Consider the following 19,021-nt stretch of genomic DNA (forward strand, 5'->3'; position numbering starts at 1 on the left):
CAATTTAGAAATTTGGCGAATTGTGTTTTTTAGAAGACAAATTACGCACATGTAACGGTGATGTTAATAGTAAATAGGTGAATCACCAGCATTTTCTGTTTTCCGTTAGGCATTGCATGATCATAGGGACCACACAGAAAAATGCACTTCATCCCAGGGCAGAGAAAAGCTTGGGGAGGGGAGGGATGGTTTGTCCCAATTCTGGAAACATCTAGTTGTTTTCCATTCTGGTGAATGCTGGCACGGGACTCTCTGTGCTGGTCTGTCTTGCCCGTCTGAGCTTGCCTGGGCTGTTAAATGGCTCTCTGGTTACTGCCCACCTGTGGCCTGGCTCCAGGGACTTTGAACCCAATTTTGCCCACAATAAGTGATGGTTTTCTACTTATTTCCTATCTCAGCCATTGTGGCCCAGCCAGCAGAGAAAAGCTGTGCAGAGAGTGTGCAACCATTCTTGGCCTCCATTCTGGAGGAGCTGATGGGGCCGGTGAGCTCAGGATTCAGTGAAGTCCGCTCGCTCTTTGAAAAAGAAGTGGATGAACTTAGCCAGAACTTTCAGACCACCAAAGACAACGTCCAGCTTAAGGAGGTAAGATATGGAGCCAAGGAACTGAGTGTGAATGGCCAGCCTGGGGCTGCCTTTTCCTTGGGCCTTTATTTGCATTTGTGCCTTCTTTCCTTTCCTTTCTTCCTCCTCCCCCACCCCACCTCCCTTCTATCCATTCACCATCTATTTCTTTCAGACAGCCAGCAACCCCACTTATCTGTCCATTCACCTGATTTCCTTTATTAATGGTTTTCAAGTTGCAAAAATAGTAATGTTCTTGTGCAAACGAAACAATATATAGAGAGACAAAATATATATGTGGGCAAAATTGATCACCCATGATGTAGGAAAGACATTAGGGTACAAAGCGTCAAGAAAGAATTCTTGAGATTCTTTGGTGGAAAAAGGTGGTTTTATTAAAGCATGGGGACAGGACCCATGGGCAGAAAGAACTGCACCGGGGTCATGAGGAGTGGCCCATTACACACTTTCAAGTTGGGACGGGGTTAGGGATAGTGTAAGTCTCAGGAATTTTGGAAGCCAGGTTTCCAGGACCTCAAGGGGGCTAGCTGTTGTTAGGAAAAGGTCATTTACTACTGTCTAATAAAACCTGAGTCTTGAGACCTCAGATGTATATCGGTGGGCCATATGCTTGAGGGATGATTGCCAACATGTATCTTGGGGGGTAGAGATAAAGGAAGTTTCCAAAGGAATTTTTATATGTTAAAGTAGACTTACAGGATCCTGGGGGTCACGCTTAGATTGCCTTTCACCCTCAGCAAATTATCAACATCGAGTCCCTAGAGGAATGTCACTGTGCCTGTTTCAAGGACTTGTCAATGGGCTGTAGGTAGTAAGGAAATTTAATAATTTTTAATAATTTTTCTTCTGCTTTGGCTTCCCACATCAATCCATACCTGTCCCAACTGCTAGGCTACCTCCACTCCCAACTCCCTGAACTAATACAAATGACTTAGAATGTGTTTTCACATACTTGTTTCTTGTTCGTACAAAGATAGAAGCATATATCCTCATCGATATAAATTTTGTTTGATTTGTTTCCAAAAATATAGACTCATGTTAAAAATGTTTTTCCAAGTGTGGTCCCTGGACTGGCAGTGTCATCACCTGGCCGTTAAAAACACAAATTCTCAGGCCCCCAGCCAACAATCTCCTGAATCAGAGACGCTGTGGGTAGGGCCCAGCATTCTGCTTCACAAGGCCTCCCGAGGATGTGAGGTACCCTGAAGTTCAGTAATCACTCACGTAACGGGGCAGCTTGGTTTACACTTGACACATCACTATCAGTCCGTGGATAAAACCAGATGCCTGCCCTTTTTTTCCCTTTCTTATTTATGTATGCATACATGTACATACACAAGATACATTTTATAACTATTTTGAAGTTTCTTTTTGCAACCTTTTTTAAAACTCGCCTTTACTCTCCCGCCCCCCCACCTCCCTTCAAGTAACGAGAGTTAACATCTTAGCATATGCCATTCTGTACTTTTCCCCTTGCTTATATAGCGATAAAACATACACATTTATGGGCTTTTTTATTTTCAGATTGTTTGCGCTTAAAAATATGGGATCGTATTACAAATCCTACTCTTTACCAGTGTTCTCATTCAAAAAATACCTCGTGAAACTGTCTTCAAGTTAGCTGCTCTCGCTCTAAACCATTCTTCGTAATGGCTACATAATATTTCATGTCTGAACGCACCATGATATATTCAACTACCCAAATGTTGCTGGCATCATGGACAAAGCTGCAGTAAATAACCTTGTTACATATATTATACTCTGATGCTTTCCTCCCTGTGGGATAGATTTCTAAGGCAGGAGTGCTAGGTTGAAAGGTGGTTTATTTCTCCTGTTAACAGATGTTACCATTTGCATTTCAAAAATAGGATTTAAGTTTTACATTTCCGTCCATTGTGTACGGCAGAGGACTTTCTTCCCCATATGCCCATCAGAACTGGGCATGACCACTCTTTTAAACTTTGGCCTGTCTGATAGAAGCAAAGCAGCAACCCATTTTTCCTCTTTTGTCTGCTTAATTGTTATTTCTTAAAAATAGATGCATTTCATATTGTGTGAGGTTGGACAAGTTTGATCTTACGTGTTTGATCATTAATTCTGCCTCAGTGTGGCTCCCCCAAACTCACTTCTCAAGAAGAGTGATGTGTTCTCTTTACGAACACAAAGAGAACGCGCCCTTTAAGAGTTCCTATTTAGAGACACCTAGAACTCGAGCTTTGTCTCTTTTCTGTAACTTGAAAATCGGACAGCACATCCTCTGTTATTCACACTCACCCTGTGTTACTCCGCAGTTCTCCCTGGCTGTCCATTTTCAGCACCTGTCTATCTTCTCTTTCACTGCCCACCCCCTGTTTCTTCTAGATATCCAGTATTCATGTTTTAAAATTATTTGAAAATCAGGGGCGCCTGGGTGGCTTAGTCGTTAAGCGTCTGCCTTCAGCTCAGGGCATGATCCTGGAGTTCTGGGATCGAGCCCCACATCACGCTCCTCCGCGGGAAGCCTGCTTCTTCCTCTCCCACTCCCCCTGCTTGTATTCCCTCTCTCACTGGCTGTCTCTCTGTCTCTGTCAAATAAATAAATAAAATCTTTAAAATAAAATAAAATAAAATAATTTGAAAATCAGCCTGGAAAATAGAAAGCATTCTGTCGGCAAGGACATCCCCAGTGTAAGAGCCCATGGCTGCCCTCTTGCTGGAAGCCCTATGGCTTCATTGCTTGTGCGAACCACAGGAGGAGGGATCCTAGTTTTTTAACTGGATGCCTCTCCCAGGCCAGACCTCTTCCTACCACCCACCTCCCCAGCACCGCAGAGAACCTACAGCAGAGGAAGCCTCGTGAGCCCTGACAGAGCCTCAGAGAACCGTGGAGATTCTGGCTTCATTCCCAGAGTCCTGGGACCTGGGGGCATCCTGACCTCATTAAAAAAGGCTTTGGAGACCCTGGGGGGCCCAGCAGCAATTCCAGGTGCTAAAAAGCCTGCCTACTAGCTCTCGAGCTCTGGAAGTCGGAGCCCAGAGTCCATCAAGAGCTAAGATTGGAGCCCCAATGCTTCCCCAAATGCTTCCCTGGGTCCTCCCATCATCCAGTAGGTTCATCTACCAGTCTCTGCCCTAGCAATGGAGCTGCCCCAGGGATCCCTGAAGGAGGCAAGTAAGACAATGGAGATGTCAACAGATGCAGCGATCTGAGATGTGATTCACTCTACTAACATACGTTTGATCGTTTAGAATGTATGTAATATCGAATATGCGTGCCATCTTGCTCCTGAGTCTGAAGGTTTTTAATGTTTCCCTTCACCAAAACACAGCGTCTAGACCGGCTCATGACTCTTCCGCTGGATTCCATGAAGATGGAGCCTTGTTACAGTAAAGTCAACCTGCTTCAGGAGCGTTTGCAGGATCTCAAGAGCCGCTTCCGATTCCCACACGTGGATCTGGTGGTCCAGAGGACACAGAACGACATGCAGGAGGTGGGAGCGGCCGGGGCCTCTGTGGGGGGTATGGACGGAGACAGCGGAGAAGCAAGGGCTGGCCAGGGGGACAGGGGTGCTAGTGCAGCTCTTGGTAATGGGGCCCATTTCCGTCGTCATCATGCTGAGTGAGGACGTCCTTGCTCCTTCCAGCTGGCTTCATGTCTTTTTCATGTTGATGAACATCAGAAAGGGAAAAAAATTCCAGGGAAATCAAGTAGCATTAACTGATAATTGCTTCATTTGTCAAACCAGTGCTTTTAACCTTGGCCACACATGAGAATCGTCTGGGGAGCTTTTGAGAAATGCTGACGTCTAGGTCCCGCTCCCAGGAATTTTCCCCCAGTCCCATTCCCACTGCTTCTAATATGCAGCTAGAATGGAGCACTACCGGCTTACGTTAGTTCCCTAACCCAGTTAAGAGTAAATCAGTCAGTCAATCACGGCTTCATATTTGGATCTCTTGGGTCTACTTGGTAAGTTCCTTTTTTTCCCCACAAGGAACTTTTTCTCCAGGAACAAGCACCAATTCTTTCCATACTAGAGTACTTTCTAAATGAAGAAGGGTGTGATCACTGTAGCCAGAAGAGCACAGTTCTATTTTAGGGGTGTTCCGAGGGGAGCTCACTAAGGGGCTGGGCACTGTGCCAGACCCCCTTCAGAGACAGATGCTTAGATAAGGTCACTACAGTGTTGAGAGTGCTGGACAAAGCTATGTGTTCATGCTTGCGGATCAGAGGCTTGGGGAAGAAAGGAACATTTGTTCCTTAAAAGTTATAGGGCGGATTAAGTGATACACCTTATTATCTAACCTCCGAGTTGTGAAGGATTACAGATGGACTGGGGGAACAAAATTGGGCAACAGTTTAACAGAAGTCCCTTTGGTAATCCTGAATCCTGGTGAAACTGATACAGGTACAAGAGCAGAGACTAAGAAATCGGAATCATTTCCATTTCCTACCCCGTGAACACATCAGCCACTGTGCCCACCAAGCCCCAACCCTGCCTCCCTTCCAGCCTGGCAGAGCAAGGAAGAGAAGTGAAGGGATAGGCTAAGTGCAGAGAGGTGTGCTGGACTGGTTTGCATCCCCCCAAAAGTGGCAGTGCAGGATTAAAGCCACCAAGAAATGACTGGAGAGGCCTTCCACCTCCCTTGTCAAGCCCCAGGCTGCAGGTACCAGAGACCGGAGGAAGGGGTTGACTAGCAGAAAGGGTGGTATTTTCAATCCCATGGCCTCTGTGGGTTTTGCAGCTCAGAGCATAAGAAGAAGAGAGGCGGGAAAAAATAAGTGTGTGCATACCTACATAGGTGTGAGTGTGTGTTTATTTCCCAGACTCTTACTGATCCCACTGTGGTCAGGTGCCTATTTATTTCCTAACCCAGGTAGGGGGCTGAGGACCTGTTGCCCTGAGTGGTCCCAGAGTAGTGCTGCGGGGGGGCGGGGGGGTGTCGGTGGCGGACGGGGGACTGTGATGGTCATCCCCTCCCTGCTCTGGGGTAGAGACCCCGGCCTCTGACCGGCACTCTTCTGTGTTCCTTTTGGCTTCTAGCTAATGGAGAATGCAGTATTCACTTTCGAGCAGTTGCTTTCCCCGCATCTCCAAGGAGAGGCCTCCAAAACTGCGGTCGCCATCGAGAAGGTTAAGCTCCGAGTCTTAAAGGTAAAACTGTTCTGTCGTTTGTGGGAAACGCAAAACAACTGTAACCCCTTGCTTCTTTTGTTAAGTGGAATACCAAATTCTGTCTTTCACTCTCCTGTTTGTAATCCTGCCCCCTTTCTCCACTGAAGTAGCAATGGCTACGAAGCCCCTGGGCCCCCAGCATGACTTTCATGCCTGTTCTGCCATCTAGTGGCAACTGTGGGGACCACAGGTCCGCAGGACCCTTTCCATCCGCTAGAAGCGACCTGTCCTTGAGACAGAGCAGTTGTACTCCACTCTAAGCAAAGCGTTGTGATAGATATTCCATAAAATGTAAAAATAGGCAAGGCGCAGCTTCCTTCTTCAAAGAGTTTACAATATAGTAAAACCCATTTAAATTAGCCAACATGTTTTAGAAAAATCAAAATCTCCTGGCAAAGGAAATATTAAAAAAAAAAAAAGACACCTGCCATATGAAATTGTTTTTATGTGCTTACTGCTTAAGTATATATCAAAATGGTTTTAATAATAGCAGCTTGCACTTGGTCTTTTTTTTAAAGCTTTTTTGTTTTGTTTGATATCACAAGGACTTGTGAGACAATTAGAATATGTCTCCATTATAGAGATGAGGAAACTGACTCACTAAGAGCTAACCTGACTTACTTAAGCTCAACAGGCTAATCGATGGTGAGCCTAGAGCTAAAACAATTCTTAAATTTAGTCCACTAATTTCTTACTACCTATTTATTTATTACTTTATTTATTTATTTATTTACTTTATTTATTACTTTATTATTACTTCGGTTAACAGTGCCTTGGAGCAGAAGATCAAAGTCCCACAGAGCCTAGGAGGTGGTCCCTGATTTTTAGACCCAATCTTAATACCTTGCAGGCAGTGATTTGATTTTGGCAACCAAATCACTGAGATTAAAAGCAATATTTATGGGACTCCTGGGTGGCTGTCAGTGAAGCATGTCTGCCTTCAGCTCGGGTCATGATCCCAGGGTCCTGGGATCGAGTCCCACATCGGACTCCCTCCTCAGCAGGGAGCCTGCTTCTCCCTCTGCCTGCTGCTCCCCTGGCTTGTGCTCTCTCACTCTCTCTCTCTGACAAAGAAATAAAATCTTTTAAAAAATTAAAAAATAATAAAAGCAATATTTATTATGGGAACACAAGTAATAATGAACTTGCAATTGGAAAGAAAAGATAGTATCAATGTCAATATCACTTCCAGTGTCAGGACACTTTCGACCTCCCCGGACAGTCCCTTTCTGTTCTGGACACTTTGAACTCCAAGAACGTGCTTCCTAATGTGAAGCCGAAGTTGTCACCATTGGTGATTCTAGTTCTGTTCTCTCTGTTCATGTCCTTCTTCCACATAGTAGCCTTTGGTTGCTTGAATAGAGCTATAATTTTGCCCAAAGTTATCATCTCCAGGATAAATGCCTTTGTCTCATGAACCGTTCTTTATTTGGCCTGACCATTCTGCTCCTATGCCCGTGACTGTGTTCCAGTGTGTCTGTGATCTTCTTAAAGGGTCATCTGAAACCAAACTCTGGTCTCTAGGTTTGAATATTCCATGCAGAGCAGTGAATCAACATCTTTCTTGGTCTAGATACTAAACTTCTTCGGTTAACATGCCGCAGTGTTAAGGTAGTTATGAGCCAGACCCTCCCTTTGTGGAAATCATTACAACCCACTAATTCTGCTTTTTGGTTGTAAAGTGAAGGAAATAGATGATCTTGGCTCTTATGGACCCACCCAGGGCAGGGGTGATGACATACAAACTCATCCCCATTTCTGTCCCCAACTTCTTTATAATGCAGAAGTTACTGTTTTGATCTTGCCTCAGTTTCCCTAACTGTAAGAGGGGAGGGTAAGATGGATCATTAATAGTCATACTTGCCACCCAAAGTACGAGAGAATTGTATAGTAAGATCTTTGAGACCATAGAAACACCGTAAGTGTCCTCAGAAATAGCGGGAAAAGGGAGACAAGTGAGTGACTGAGTTTTTGTTTAAGCAAAAGTTAACAGATTGCAATGTTGCTATTTAGCATATGTTTCTATCTCTGTATTGACAGCAATATGATTATGACAGCAGCACCATCCGGAAGAGGATATTTCAAGAGGCACTGGTTCAAATCACACTTCCCACCGTGCAGAAGGCACTGGCATCCACGTGCAAACCAGTAAGGGGATGGGTTACTCCAAAGAGCCTGATTTTATTGCTGTGAAGTTCAAGCAAGTTCTTTTGTTGGGATGTGCTTGCAAACAGTGGACCAGACCACAGAGGGGTTGGCAAACTTTTTCTGCAAGTGGTCAGATAGTAAAGATTTTAGGCTTTGTGGGTCGTACTGTTTTTGTTGCAACTACTCAGCCCTGCTAAGTGCGAGAGCAGACATAGGCGATACATTAACGATGGGTGCTTCTGTGTTCCGATAAAACTTTATTACAAAAGTGAGCAGCTGCCAGATTTGCCAACCCCGGGACTAGACAGAATCTCAAAGGTAATCATCTGACTTTGAGCCAAACGAAGGGTTGTCATAGAGCACCTGAGGACACCAGGTGCTCCTCGTTATAGTATGACTCATGGGTACCACATATCCTCTGAAACTTGACCACTACATCCAGGAAAAGACCTTAAGTAACACAATTACAGAAGGATATTTTTTCTTTTAACGTTTGTTTGGTGAAGTCAATGAAACGGAAACCATTAAAGCTGCTACCAGTGACAGCCGTGGTTATGAAGGTGTGACTTGGTCTGCAGAGCAGAGCCATGGGTGAGCCGTCCATGGAGGCGGGTTCAAGACCTGGGTTCGAGTCCTGGCTCCTCCATGTATTGGCTCTGGGGCCTCGGACAAGTCGCTTTTCCTCTTTCTTGGCCTAGATTCCATCTTCTAGAAAATGGAGATGATATATTTTGCAGTACCCCTTTTAAGATTGAAGAGACTACATTGTTAATATTTGATGAGTGCTGACCATATGTTAGACACTATGTTAAACACTTTGTATGGATTATCTCAATAATTCTCACAACAACTCTATGAGGAAGTACTATTTATATCCTCATTGTACAAATGGGGAAACTTGAGGATTAAGTAAGGGGCCCAAAGTCACAGAGCTGGTAACCACCAGAGTTTGAACTCAGCTCACACTCGCTGATAACATGGTGTACACTCAGTAAATAGTATATATGACTACTATTACTATTTCTACATTTCAGAAATGATCTATGAGCCTGGACACTTTCAGTGCCTTCTCCCTCTTGGAGCAAATCATGAAGAGCTTATTAGAATTTAAAAAGGACTTTTGGGCAGCATAGAGGGTCTCCAAGAATTGCATCATTAAAATCCTCTGCAAGAGTTATTTTACTGCAGAAATGTCTTTGGTTATTTTTATATTCTATAAATGCTTTCTTCTTTAGAGTCCTAGCATATCTAGTACCTGGCATTTATTTCTGGGAGTTTGATGAAGCCACAGGAATAAAGAATCTGCCTATCTGATCGTCCTTTGGCCATGTGTGGATGGAAAAGTTCAGCCACACAAAGGATGCGTTAGTCCGCCTCTGGGTGTGTCTGCACACAGACCTTCCACTTAGAGTGTTTCTCAATCCCAAAGGCAATTTGGGGACCTCAGAGCCACCTTCTCCCAAAAGAGGAGAAGGGCAAAGAAAGTTCCCCTTTCTCATCTGTTCCCTTTTCCCAAGCATCAGCAGAGTTGTACCCTGTCTGTAAAATGATCTTGGGATTTTTAAATCAAGAATGATTGGTTTCCAAAGAAACCGAGACCCAAAGTTTTCAGTAACGAAGGCTATGATTTCAGTGCCAAGAGATTTCTTTTAAAATCTGGATTTGCAGAATGGATAAATGAGGAGTTATCTGCTCCACTGAAGGATTCGTTATTTTACTAACGTATGTTTCCCTTGGTTCTTTAAGTCACAGCTTCCTAGATCTGCGTTACTCAGTCCGGGGTGCACATTAAAATTGCCTGGGGAGCTTGTGAAAAAAATTCGGATTCCCCAAGACCCACCCTTAGAGACTCCAATTAAATTGCTCCAAGGAATTAAACATATGCTACATTATGTTCAGTTCAATATAGAAGACCTATGTGATAAAGCTGGACCTGTCACAACGGTATAAACATCCCTAGCAAGTTGTTCCCTTCCACGCACTTACTTAGCTGTTTGAAATTTTTTTAAAGATTTATTTATTTATTTTAGAGAGAGAGAGTTGCAAGCAGAGGGAAGAGGCAGAGAGAGAATCTCAAGCAGACTCTGCGCTGAGGGCAGAGCCCAACTCAGGACTCGATCTCACAACCTTGAGATCACGACCTGAGCGGAAACCAAGAGTCGGAGGCTTAACCGACACTGTCACCTCAGCGCCCCTAGCTGTTTGAAATTTTAAAGGTCTGCTGTTTATTCGGCAAACATGTACTGACTATATATCAGATATGACCCAGGCACTGTGCCAGGCCAGCGTCCCTGCTGTCCTGGAGTCCGCAGCCTAGAGGCAGTGGGCAGGCAGTGAAGGAGCACAGCAGCCGCCTATGGGAAAGAGGCCCGGCCAGAGCTCTGAGCCCGGCGCCCCTCGCTACGTGGGGTCAGGGAGGACTTCCCAGAGTCATGTTTTCACCGAATCCTGAGGCATGACTCAGGGGAATAAAGAGTGGGAGACCACCCAGGGAGAGGAAAGGGTGTTGCAGACCTGAGCCTGTGGCCCTCGCTTTGCAGAGGAAGAGAGAGAGGCATGGAGCAGGGACGTGGCCGACCCGGGTCCCACAGCTAATCCAGGGCAGTGTCCGGCCTCCCGGCCCTGCTCTTTCCACACAGTTCTCATCTGTGTGTCAGTCCTGCCTCACAGACCCTCTCAGGGTCATGCAAGCTCATGTCTGTTCAATCCTTTGGCTTTGCTCTAGGGTGGATATAAAGGGACCCCATTATGGCCTGTCGTGATCTGGGCCTGGGACCCCAAGTACTAGCGCTGAGTTGTCTGCGTCTGGTGGCTTCTGATCACCTACTGAAAATCCTTCAGGCAAAAGGCATCAAATCCCTCTGCTAAGGTGCTGGCTCTTGGGGCCCTTTGAGCACCATTAGCTGTAAGGATTACTGAGTTCATCACTGACATGCGATTTGGTGCATTTTGACCCCTACCCTGACCTCAAGCCATCTGGAAACCCTTGGAGAGCAGGAAGGGTTAAAGGATTATGCGTCCTGCCTGGGTTATTTCAGAGGGAATCAATGACTGTCAGGGCCAGTGGGAGGGAAAGCAGAGAATGTCCCTGAAGAGTCCTTGATGCGAGATTCTCCGTACCTGGAAAGGGTCCCATTCTGATACAGTTAAACATACATCTAGTCCAGGACCCAGCAATTTCACTTCTAGGTAGACACTGAAGATTTTAAAAAGTCCTTCAATACAAAAAAAATCATGGGAATGTTTATAGCACGTATACTCATAACAGTTAAAAAATAAACAAATCTCAATACCATCAATAGGTGAAAATTGTAGAAAAGCTAAATAATTTTAGTTCATCCATATAATGAATGCCTTTTATCGACAAAAAGGAGCGAGCTACTGATTCCTGCGGCAACACGGATGACTGTCCAAACCAAACACACAAGAATGTGGGATTCAATTTATGTAAAATTCAAAAAATGAGAAAAACTGGGGGCGCCTGGGTGGCTCAGTCGGTTAAGCATCTGACTCTTGATTTTGGCTCAGGTCACGATCTCAGGGTTGTGAGATGGAGCCCATGTCAGGCTCAGTGCTGGGCATGGAGCCTGCTTCAGATTCTCTCTCTCCATCCCCCTCTGTGTCTGCCCCCCAACATGTGTTCTTTTTCTCTCTCTCAAAAAAAAAAAAAAAAAGTTAGAAAACCGAATCTGTTGTGGCAGATACAGAGTAGTGCTTATTTCTTGTTGGTGTAGGCTGGAAGAAGGCACAGGGCGCTGGAAATATTCTCTATCTTGATCTGGGTTGTAGTTATGTGGGTATAATTATATATATATATATAATTATATATGTGTAATTATATTATATATTTATCTATTATTTATATATTATTTATTTATTATATATTATTATTTATTATATTATTATATTATATTATATAATACATACTTTTATTATTATATATATTTATTATAATATATATATAATTATATATTTAAAACCACTGAGACCTACTTGTGTACATTTTACTGTGTGTAACTTACACCTTGGTCAAGTACTACTGGAGTTTAAAGGGGAAAAAAGGAAAGAAGGAAACATTTTGGTTGTGACGGAAGAAAAGGAGGGCCTTGAGACCCCCAGACCCCCACACAGGGCCTTGCGATGATCTGTGTGTATACACCCGTGAAGTACACAGAGCGTGTGCCGAGTACGGGACATCGTGCTTCGGTGGCTGGGGAAAGGGAAGGGGTGACCAGTGGCTGAGTGCCCCACCCTCCAAGGAGGGGTTCTTGAGTTCGAGTCACGCTCCCTGTACTCCTGTACAAATTGGCATCTCACGCCTTGTCCTCTGTCTCCCCATCTCTCACCCTCCAGGAGCTGCAGAAATATGAGCAGTTCATCTTTGCAGACCACACCAGTATGATTCACGTGGAGAATGTCTACGAGGAGATTCTACATCAGATCCTTCTTGACGAGACTCTGAAAGGTGAGGAGGGGTTCCTGGGCACTGGAGGGAACACCAGGTACGGAGGAGGACCCCTTCAAGCGGACTCAGGGAGGCCCGCAGGGAGAGGAAAGAGAGAAGGATACTAACCTTGACCGAGAGTCATGATCTGGCAGACACTATGCGAGCCCTTTGGGTGTTATTTCTTTGAATACAGATAAGAACTCTGGGAGACAGAAATTTCAAGCTTTGTTTTTCACAGAAAACCGAGGTTTGGGGAGATTAAGGCTAGACTTCCTCATGAACAGCTGTCTTCCTCCAGACAGAACAAAGGAAAACAGGTGCTTGTAGCCACAGACTCCCAACCCCTCCCTGCGGCAGGAGGAGGTGATTCCAGGGGCAGGGGTTGCCAGCTGCTTCCTCAGCACATTCCTCACGTCCTGTCAGCTGGACAGAAGCAGACACAGGGCGCTGACACAGTACTCTGTGAGTCTGGTTGGAACTCCAGCACATGCTGTCCTGTGGAATTAGGCCTTGCTTATGATGGGACTGTAGGCAGGACAACTTTGACAGAAATATGCCGGACAGGGCCTTTGCCCCAAACCGTAGGCCTGAAACGGGTCTGGTCTCCATGAGGAAGGTGTTAGTATCACCAAAAACCCTCCACAAAGAAAACAGACCAAGCACAGGCTGCAGTAGCTAACCCAACGGGATGAGAAATGTGAAGATGTCATCAGTGTCTGACCGGAAGGGTTCACTCAAGCCCACTGGCATTCCATCATGGCACCTTTCCGCCAATTAGGAAAAGGCTCCCTTCCTCCAGACGCTTGACTGTTCTCTGATAAACCAATTTTATCAGAATGGGATGGTCTACTGCTCGTTGCTGGAAAATTCTGCTGAATACACAAATTTATGCTGTCTCTGATGTGAGGGGTGCCCCCTTGGGTATGATACCATTGGGCACTGTGCAGCCTGCACAGCTATAGTGGAGGCCTGTGGTCAAAAATGTCAGCCACTATCATTATTATTGTTGTTGTGAGTCCTCTCAAGACCTCTAAGACTGGCCTTCATTCTAGACACTGCAGGCCAACAGCGCTCTCTGCATACTCGGTACTGAGTACCCAGTACACATGCAGGACCGGATTATAAGAAGAAGCAGAGAAATGTCAGGCCTGCCCCTACAGCGGGGCCTCTATGGGTGATACAGATGATACTATTCGAGGTTGCGAGCTCCTTCAAAGCAAAAGCCCTATTTCATTCATCTTTGGATTCTCAGTGTCTGTCCCACAGTGGGTGCCCAATTTGCACCCGTGAATGAGTGAAGGAATGAATGAATGAACACAACAGAGGTCCAGAGTTGAAAATGAGTTTGTGGACTTTGGTCATGAGGGAAGGAGACCTGGAAGAGGGTGGTTATCAGCTGGAATTTGATATTGAGAAATTTGGGTAGCCAGAAAAGCTGGGAAGGGAGTTTGGCTTCTGGATAACATCAGAAAACCCAGGGTGGCCGGGGCAGAGGGTCAATGTCATGTTCTGTTTTCTGGTCTTTCTCAGTGATAAAGGAAGCTGCTCTCCTGAAGAAACACAACTTATTTGAAGACAACATGGCCTTGCCCAGTGAAAGTGTGTCCAGCTTAACTGATCTAAAAACCCCCGCAGGGTCAAACCAGGCCAGCCCTGCCAAGAGAGCCTCGGCCATTCTGCCAGGAGTTTCAGAGAGCGAGGTGCTGAGTAATGAAGTATTCCAGGAGCCGGGGGAACAGAAGCAGCCTGGGGTCCCTAGTCCGTTGGCCAAAGGAGAAAGCCCATCTTTCCCTGTCCCTACCCCACCCCCAGACGGGACCGGACAGGGGATTCTTTCAGGGGTGGATGGCCCTGTTGTGCCTCTTGTGGCTGCAGAGGACACAGCAGGAGCCCTGGGCACACACTCTTCGGAGCTGGAGTTTGGAGGGGCTCCTGAGGATAGAGAACCCAGCTACGAAAAGCCAGAATCCAGCTCTGCCTCGGGCTCCTTGAAGGAGCTCAGAAATTTGTTGACAGTGACCATTGAAGTGCCAGTGGAATCAGCCTCCCTCGAGATTGAGAAAGATACAAATGAAGAGACCCTTGCTCCCCAAGAAACTGAAACAGTAGAGGCAACAACCCAAATCGACACAGAGGCCGATCAAGCAGCTGCCTCCAGTCAGGACAGCTGTGAAGGCGGTGAAATCAGTGAGAGGGAGGCCCACTCTTCCCCTCGGGAGGCTGAGGCGGAGGCCAGCAGGGAGGAGTTGGGGGGGTTGCTGGGGGCTCAGCTGGCCTGTGAAGGGCTTACCCAGGGTGCCAGCAGCCCTGGCCCCCCAGAGCAGCAAGCAGAGGCTGGGGAGTCCCCTGAGAAGGAGCTCACAGGGGGGGCTTCCAGACTGGATGCCCAGGAAGGAGGAGGGGCCGAGGCCATTGTGGAGGTTGAGGACAAGCCAGAAGAAGATTGCATTTCCAGTGCTCACCCCACCTGCCCCAGTGAGAGCCAGGGTTCTGTGGAAGAAGCCCTGGGAGGGAGCAGCAGCATGGCCCAGGCTACTGCCAGTGTGGATACAGAAGAGGTTAAGGCTGCTGGTGTTCACGAGTGCCAGTGGGTGGTGGAGAATGCTCCAAACTTCGATCTGCTAGGTTCACAAGATGTGGGGGAGAGTACCCCAGGGCAGCCCTCGGAAGAGTGAAAGGGACAATTTGGCATAAGTATTTCTTTGCACAAACTCAGCCAAAGGTTCATAGCTATGGGTATGCTTAGGGGTTGCACACAAGTTGTTACCAAAAAGAAAAAAAAAAAAAAAGAAGAAAAGTATTTCCTTAATGTGTGTAATGAAACCAGAGGAAATGCACACAGGGCATGCGCACTGAGGCAGACCTTTGTGGAATTGAACTGTTCTACCATGAATTACCGCTCTAGCATTTTAATAGGAAGTGTTTGGGGTGAGAGGCAGCTGAGCATGTCTAAGGGAGGTGTTCCAGCAAAGATGAAAAAGACAGTAGGAGCATAATTTCCAATACACTGCACATTTTCCTCTAATGTGCTTGAAGCTTTTTAATTTTTGGTAAGAATGCAAATGTATATTGTAAATCTAGCTTCACCGTCCGTTAGAGCAACTTCACTGTCTCTGAAGGACTCGGCATCCGTCTACAGTCAGACCGCAGGGAAGGGTCGGTGGTGAACACTGGTCACCCGGCTGTGGGCAGCCCCGCAGCCCCTGAGAGATTATGCCTGAGAGAACCCAGAGGAAGCTGAGCGCGAACGGAGGAAGGTTGTGGTCTGTGGGGCTGTCTGAGCCTGGTACTAATTCTGCTATCAATTTCTTGTTAATTAATCATGTTGCTTCTTATTAATTAATCACCTTTTGGGGAAATTCAGATGAGGCAGGAAAATTTCCTTGGCATGTTTAAGCCTGAAAGAATTCCAAATTAGCCTTAGGCTGTGCAGAGGGGCCTTAGCTAATTGTTGAGCATAAAAGACTACCGGTTAAACAAGCATTATTCCAATAGCTGCTCTCTGGCTCGCACTGTGCTAGGCATAGTAACACCAGCAGCAACAACAACAACAACAACAAGAAAAGAGAAGGTGCTTTGGCATAAATTAAAAGACCTACAGGAATTTAAAGAAAAAAATACGCCAATTTTCAAACCATGACAACTTTGTCTATCCATTGAAACAGTCCTGATTCATTCCCAGAAGGGGAATAAAGTGAATAAATGGGGAAGGAAGGAAGAAGGAAGGAGGAAGGAGGAAGGAGGAAGGAAGGAAGGAAGGAAGGAAGGAAGGAAGGAAGGAAGGAAGGGAGGAAGGAAGGAAGGAAGGAAGGAAGGAAGATGAAGAGCCAAGATGTACATCATCAAGTTCCAGGCAAGTTCTAAAGATGTCACCAGAGTGGAAATCATTTGTTTGGTCATTCGGCAAGTTAACTGATCCCTGTGATGTCCCAGGTGCTAGAGATAGTGCAGTGAAAAAGACTCTGTTCCTCTCCTGGAACTTACACTTTCATGGAAAGAGGCACAGATATGTCTTCGCAACGGATCATGACCTAGAAATGTTAATGTTAAAACACTTCCTTGCAGAAGATTAAAAAGCTGTATTCTACTATCCTTCCAAAAAAGACCGTATTTCCTAAAAGCTTCAGTCCCAGGTAGTACCTCTTGACATTTCCGTCCACAAATTTTAATATTAGATCCCAACATACTGTCCTAAAAGCTTGTTTTGATCATCACCAGCAAGTTTATATCAGTTGTTTAGAGAATTTGTCCCACAGTTTAACTCTTTCACCAGGAATTAAAATCTTTCTCTGTCCAACTCCCCATGAAGAATTTCTAGGCGATGAAGAATGAATAATAATCAGTATCATTATCGTCTCATATTGAATCATTTTAATTTCTCTTAGAGCGTTTAGATCTTCACATCCATGAGGGGGTCTCCTTAGAGAGAAAGAAGGTAGAGGCCACTCCCCGCCGGTCCCTGCAGTCCCCAGTGCTCACTCATATCATTGCATTGAGCACAGAGTATTGAAATTGTGTTTACTTCCCGTCTCTTCTGGGGCCTCACTCTTCAAGGACAGGAACTGGGGTTTATTACTCATATGTGCTTCCTGCTGGAGATACACAGCCTCGGATAATGGCTCCCTGCCTTCTCAAGTCCCTTTTATATCCCTAGAGCCTCGCACAAGAACTGGCAGGTGTTGAGCGGCTCAAGGCATGTGAGACCTGAATACCCGCCACGCTGCTGCGCTGGGGCTATTTGGGGCCTGCTGCCAGGCAGGGAGATGTTTTTTAATTGGGCTTTCTGCCCTTGGGGAGCCTTCCCTTAGGTCAAGTCCAAAGTCCAAGAGGCAGACAGCCAGATGGTCAGATGCACTGCCCAGTAAGGCTCGGAGCCAATGGAGTAGTGCTCGGCCCCACCAAGGACTGCCCTTCTCTCCAGGAGAATGTCAGCGAGCAAGGAGGTCCCAGCCCTGCTTGAGCCCATGCTGGAGCTTCCCGGCTTACTTCCTTTGCTCACCTCAGGGCTTCTTGGACTCCTTGGAAAATTAAGAAATTTTTCCAACCCTAAAAGAAAGTACATGTGCATTGGATGGGTGACTACCAGTGCCCTCCCTTTACCCATCTTGTAGGCCAGAGGGTATTGGGCACAACGTGGTAGGACATACTTGAGAACACAAAGAATTTTTCTGTACATATTTCACGAAAGACAAGTTCACTAGACTAAGCGGGATTATTGTTCCATCTGAAGATGGAACAGGAAACTAAAGTTCATTAAAAATATTCCTTATTCATTTTAACACGTTGAATGGAGTCACTTCATATTACTATGAGCTTGTCTTGTTTTTGATAGGCTAATCATTGCTTTAGTGGTTTCCAGGTTAGAGCAAGGTTATTGTCATTTAAATGAGCAGCATGCAAAGTGTCTGAAGGCTGCTCTGGGGAATCTCTCCCGGCAAATCCACTAGTAATGCAGAAAACCTCAGGACATGGTTTTGGGAAAAACTCCATGACTGTAAAGGAGTTATGTTACCATTGACCTTTTACAAAGAGAATATTTGCCTGGAAAAAAAATTAGCTTGTCATTTTTTTTTCCCCTTTGCCGCTTAGAGTGGAGACAGCGGTGCCTTGAATTATGCAGAGAAGTCTCAAAAAAAAAAAAAAAAGTCTTTTGGAAACCACAAGGATAAGATTGCAGTCTGTCCAAAAGCTTTTATAAAGAGGCTGAGCGTCAAGTACAGCAGGTCTCTTGGCCTGATCTTCTACGTTTCATTGCAAAGATGCTCAGGTCTGGTTTTGTCACCCTCCCCACTGGAGTCCGTGACTTTCAAGGGTTTCACAGTTCTGCCAGATGAGGGATTTTCATTCTTTATAAAAAGTGCTAGATGCTATATGCTACATAGCAATTTTAATCTGGGGAAGGGAAGGACATCACTGACTAAAACAATACAGGTTCACTAGGTAGAAAAGTTCGCTACATGTGTCTTCATACTTTACTAGAAGTAAGCAGGTTTGGGGACTTGCCTTCTGAAGTCTGGAACTTCAAGAAAAAAAATCTACACTGTGGATGGGTTTTTCTGGTCACTATATAAAGCAAATAGACTTAAAGCACTTTGTAACCATATATTTACTCTGCCACGTGCCTATATTCCAATAAAATGTTCATCCTTGAAGAGTTGTCCAAATGTCATATTCATTTAGAACGGGAGTGATTTCATCTTTTAAGCCAACGTCATACTTGAGCTGGGAGGAACAGCCCTCAGATGGAAAGGTGAGTCACCATTGCCGCACTGTGGAACTTTCAATTTACTGTTGTCAGAAGGGAGTCGACAGAGAAGTCACTTAATGTCAGATGTAATTATGCTTTGAAAATTATGCTTGTTTCTCTAGGAATTGGAATACATCTATAATAACGGGCAATTACTCCTGACGTAATTGAACTACTTTTCAAACAAGTTTATCTTCAATGGATAACATTAAGCAAAACGTTCCTTCTTTCTATAATCATAAATAAAATGATATTTACTCACCGACATCCACAGTTACTCATTCCTCCATGAATTTATTCATTCAAAAAAAAATGACTGTGTATCTATTATCTGCAGGCCCTCTAGTGGGTACTGGAGAAGCAAAGGTGAACAGGGTGGGTATGGTCCCTGACATCAGCAAACTCAAATTATGGTAGACATGGCCAGGGGGAGTCCAGAA

General features: G+C 45.4%; 1 protein-coding gene across 1 annotated transcript in view; it reads left to right on the forward strand.

The window, feature by feature from the left end:
* NIBAN1 (niban apoptosis regulator 1) overlaps window positions 1–18,486 on the forward strand; it is a 143,143-nt gene extending 124,657 nt beyond the window's left edge. Inside the window, exons 9-14 of the mRNA XM_040636283.1 lie at window positions 399–586; window positions 3,895–4,056; window positions 5,608–5,718; window positions 7,780–7,887; window positions 12,241–12,352; window positions 13,865–18,486. Coding sequence (XP_040492217.1) covers window positions 399–586; window positions 3,895–4,056; window positions 5,608–5,718; window positions 7,780–7,887; window positions 12,241–12,352; window positions 13,865–15,009 — 1,826 coding nt within the window. The 3' untranslated portion in view covers window positions 15,010–18,486. The remainder of the gene's footprint in view (window positions 1–398; window positions 587–3,894; window positions 4,057–5,607; window positions 5,719–7,779; window positions 7,888–12,240; window positions 12,353–13,864) is intronic.
* The last annotated feature ends 535 nt before the right edge of the window (window positions 18,487–19,021 follow it).

This window comes from Ursus maritimus, unplaced genomic scaffold (genome assembly GCF_017311325.1).
Source record: "Ursus maritimus isolate PB19 unplaced genomic scaffold, ASM1731132v1 scaffold_2, whole genome shotgun sequence".
Taxonomy (NCBI): domain Eukaryota; kingdom Metazoa; phylum Chordata; class Mammalia; order Carnivora; family Ursidae; genus Ursus; species Ursus maritimus.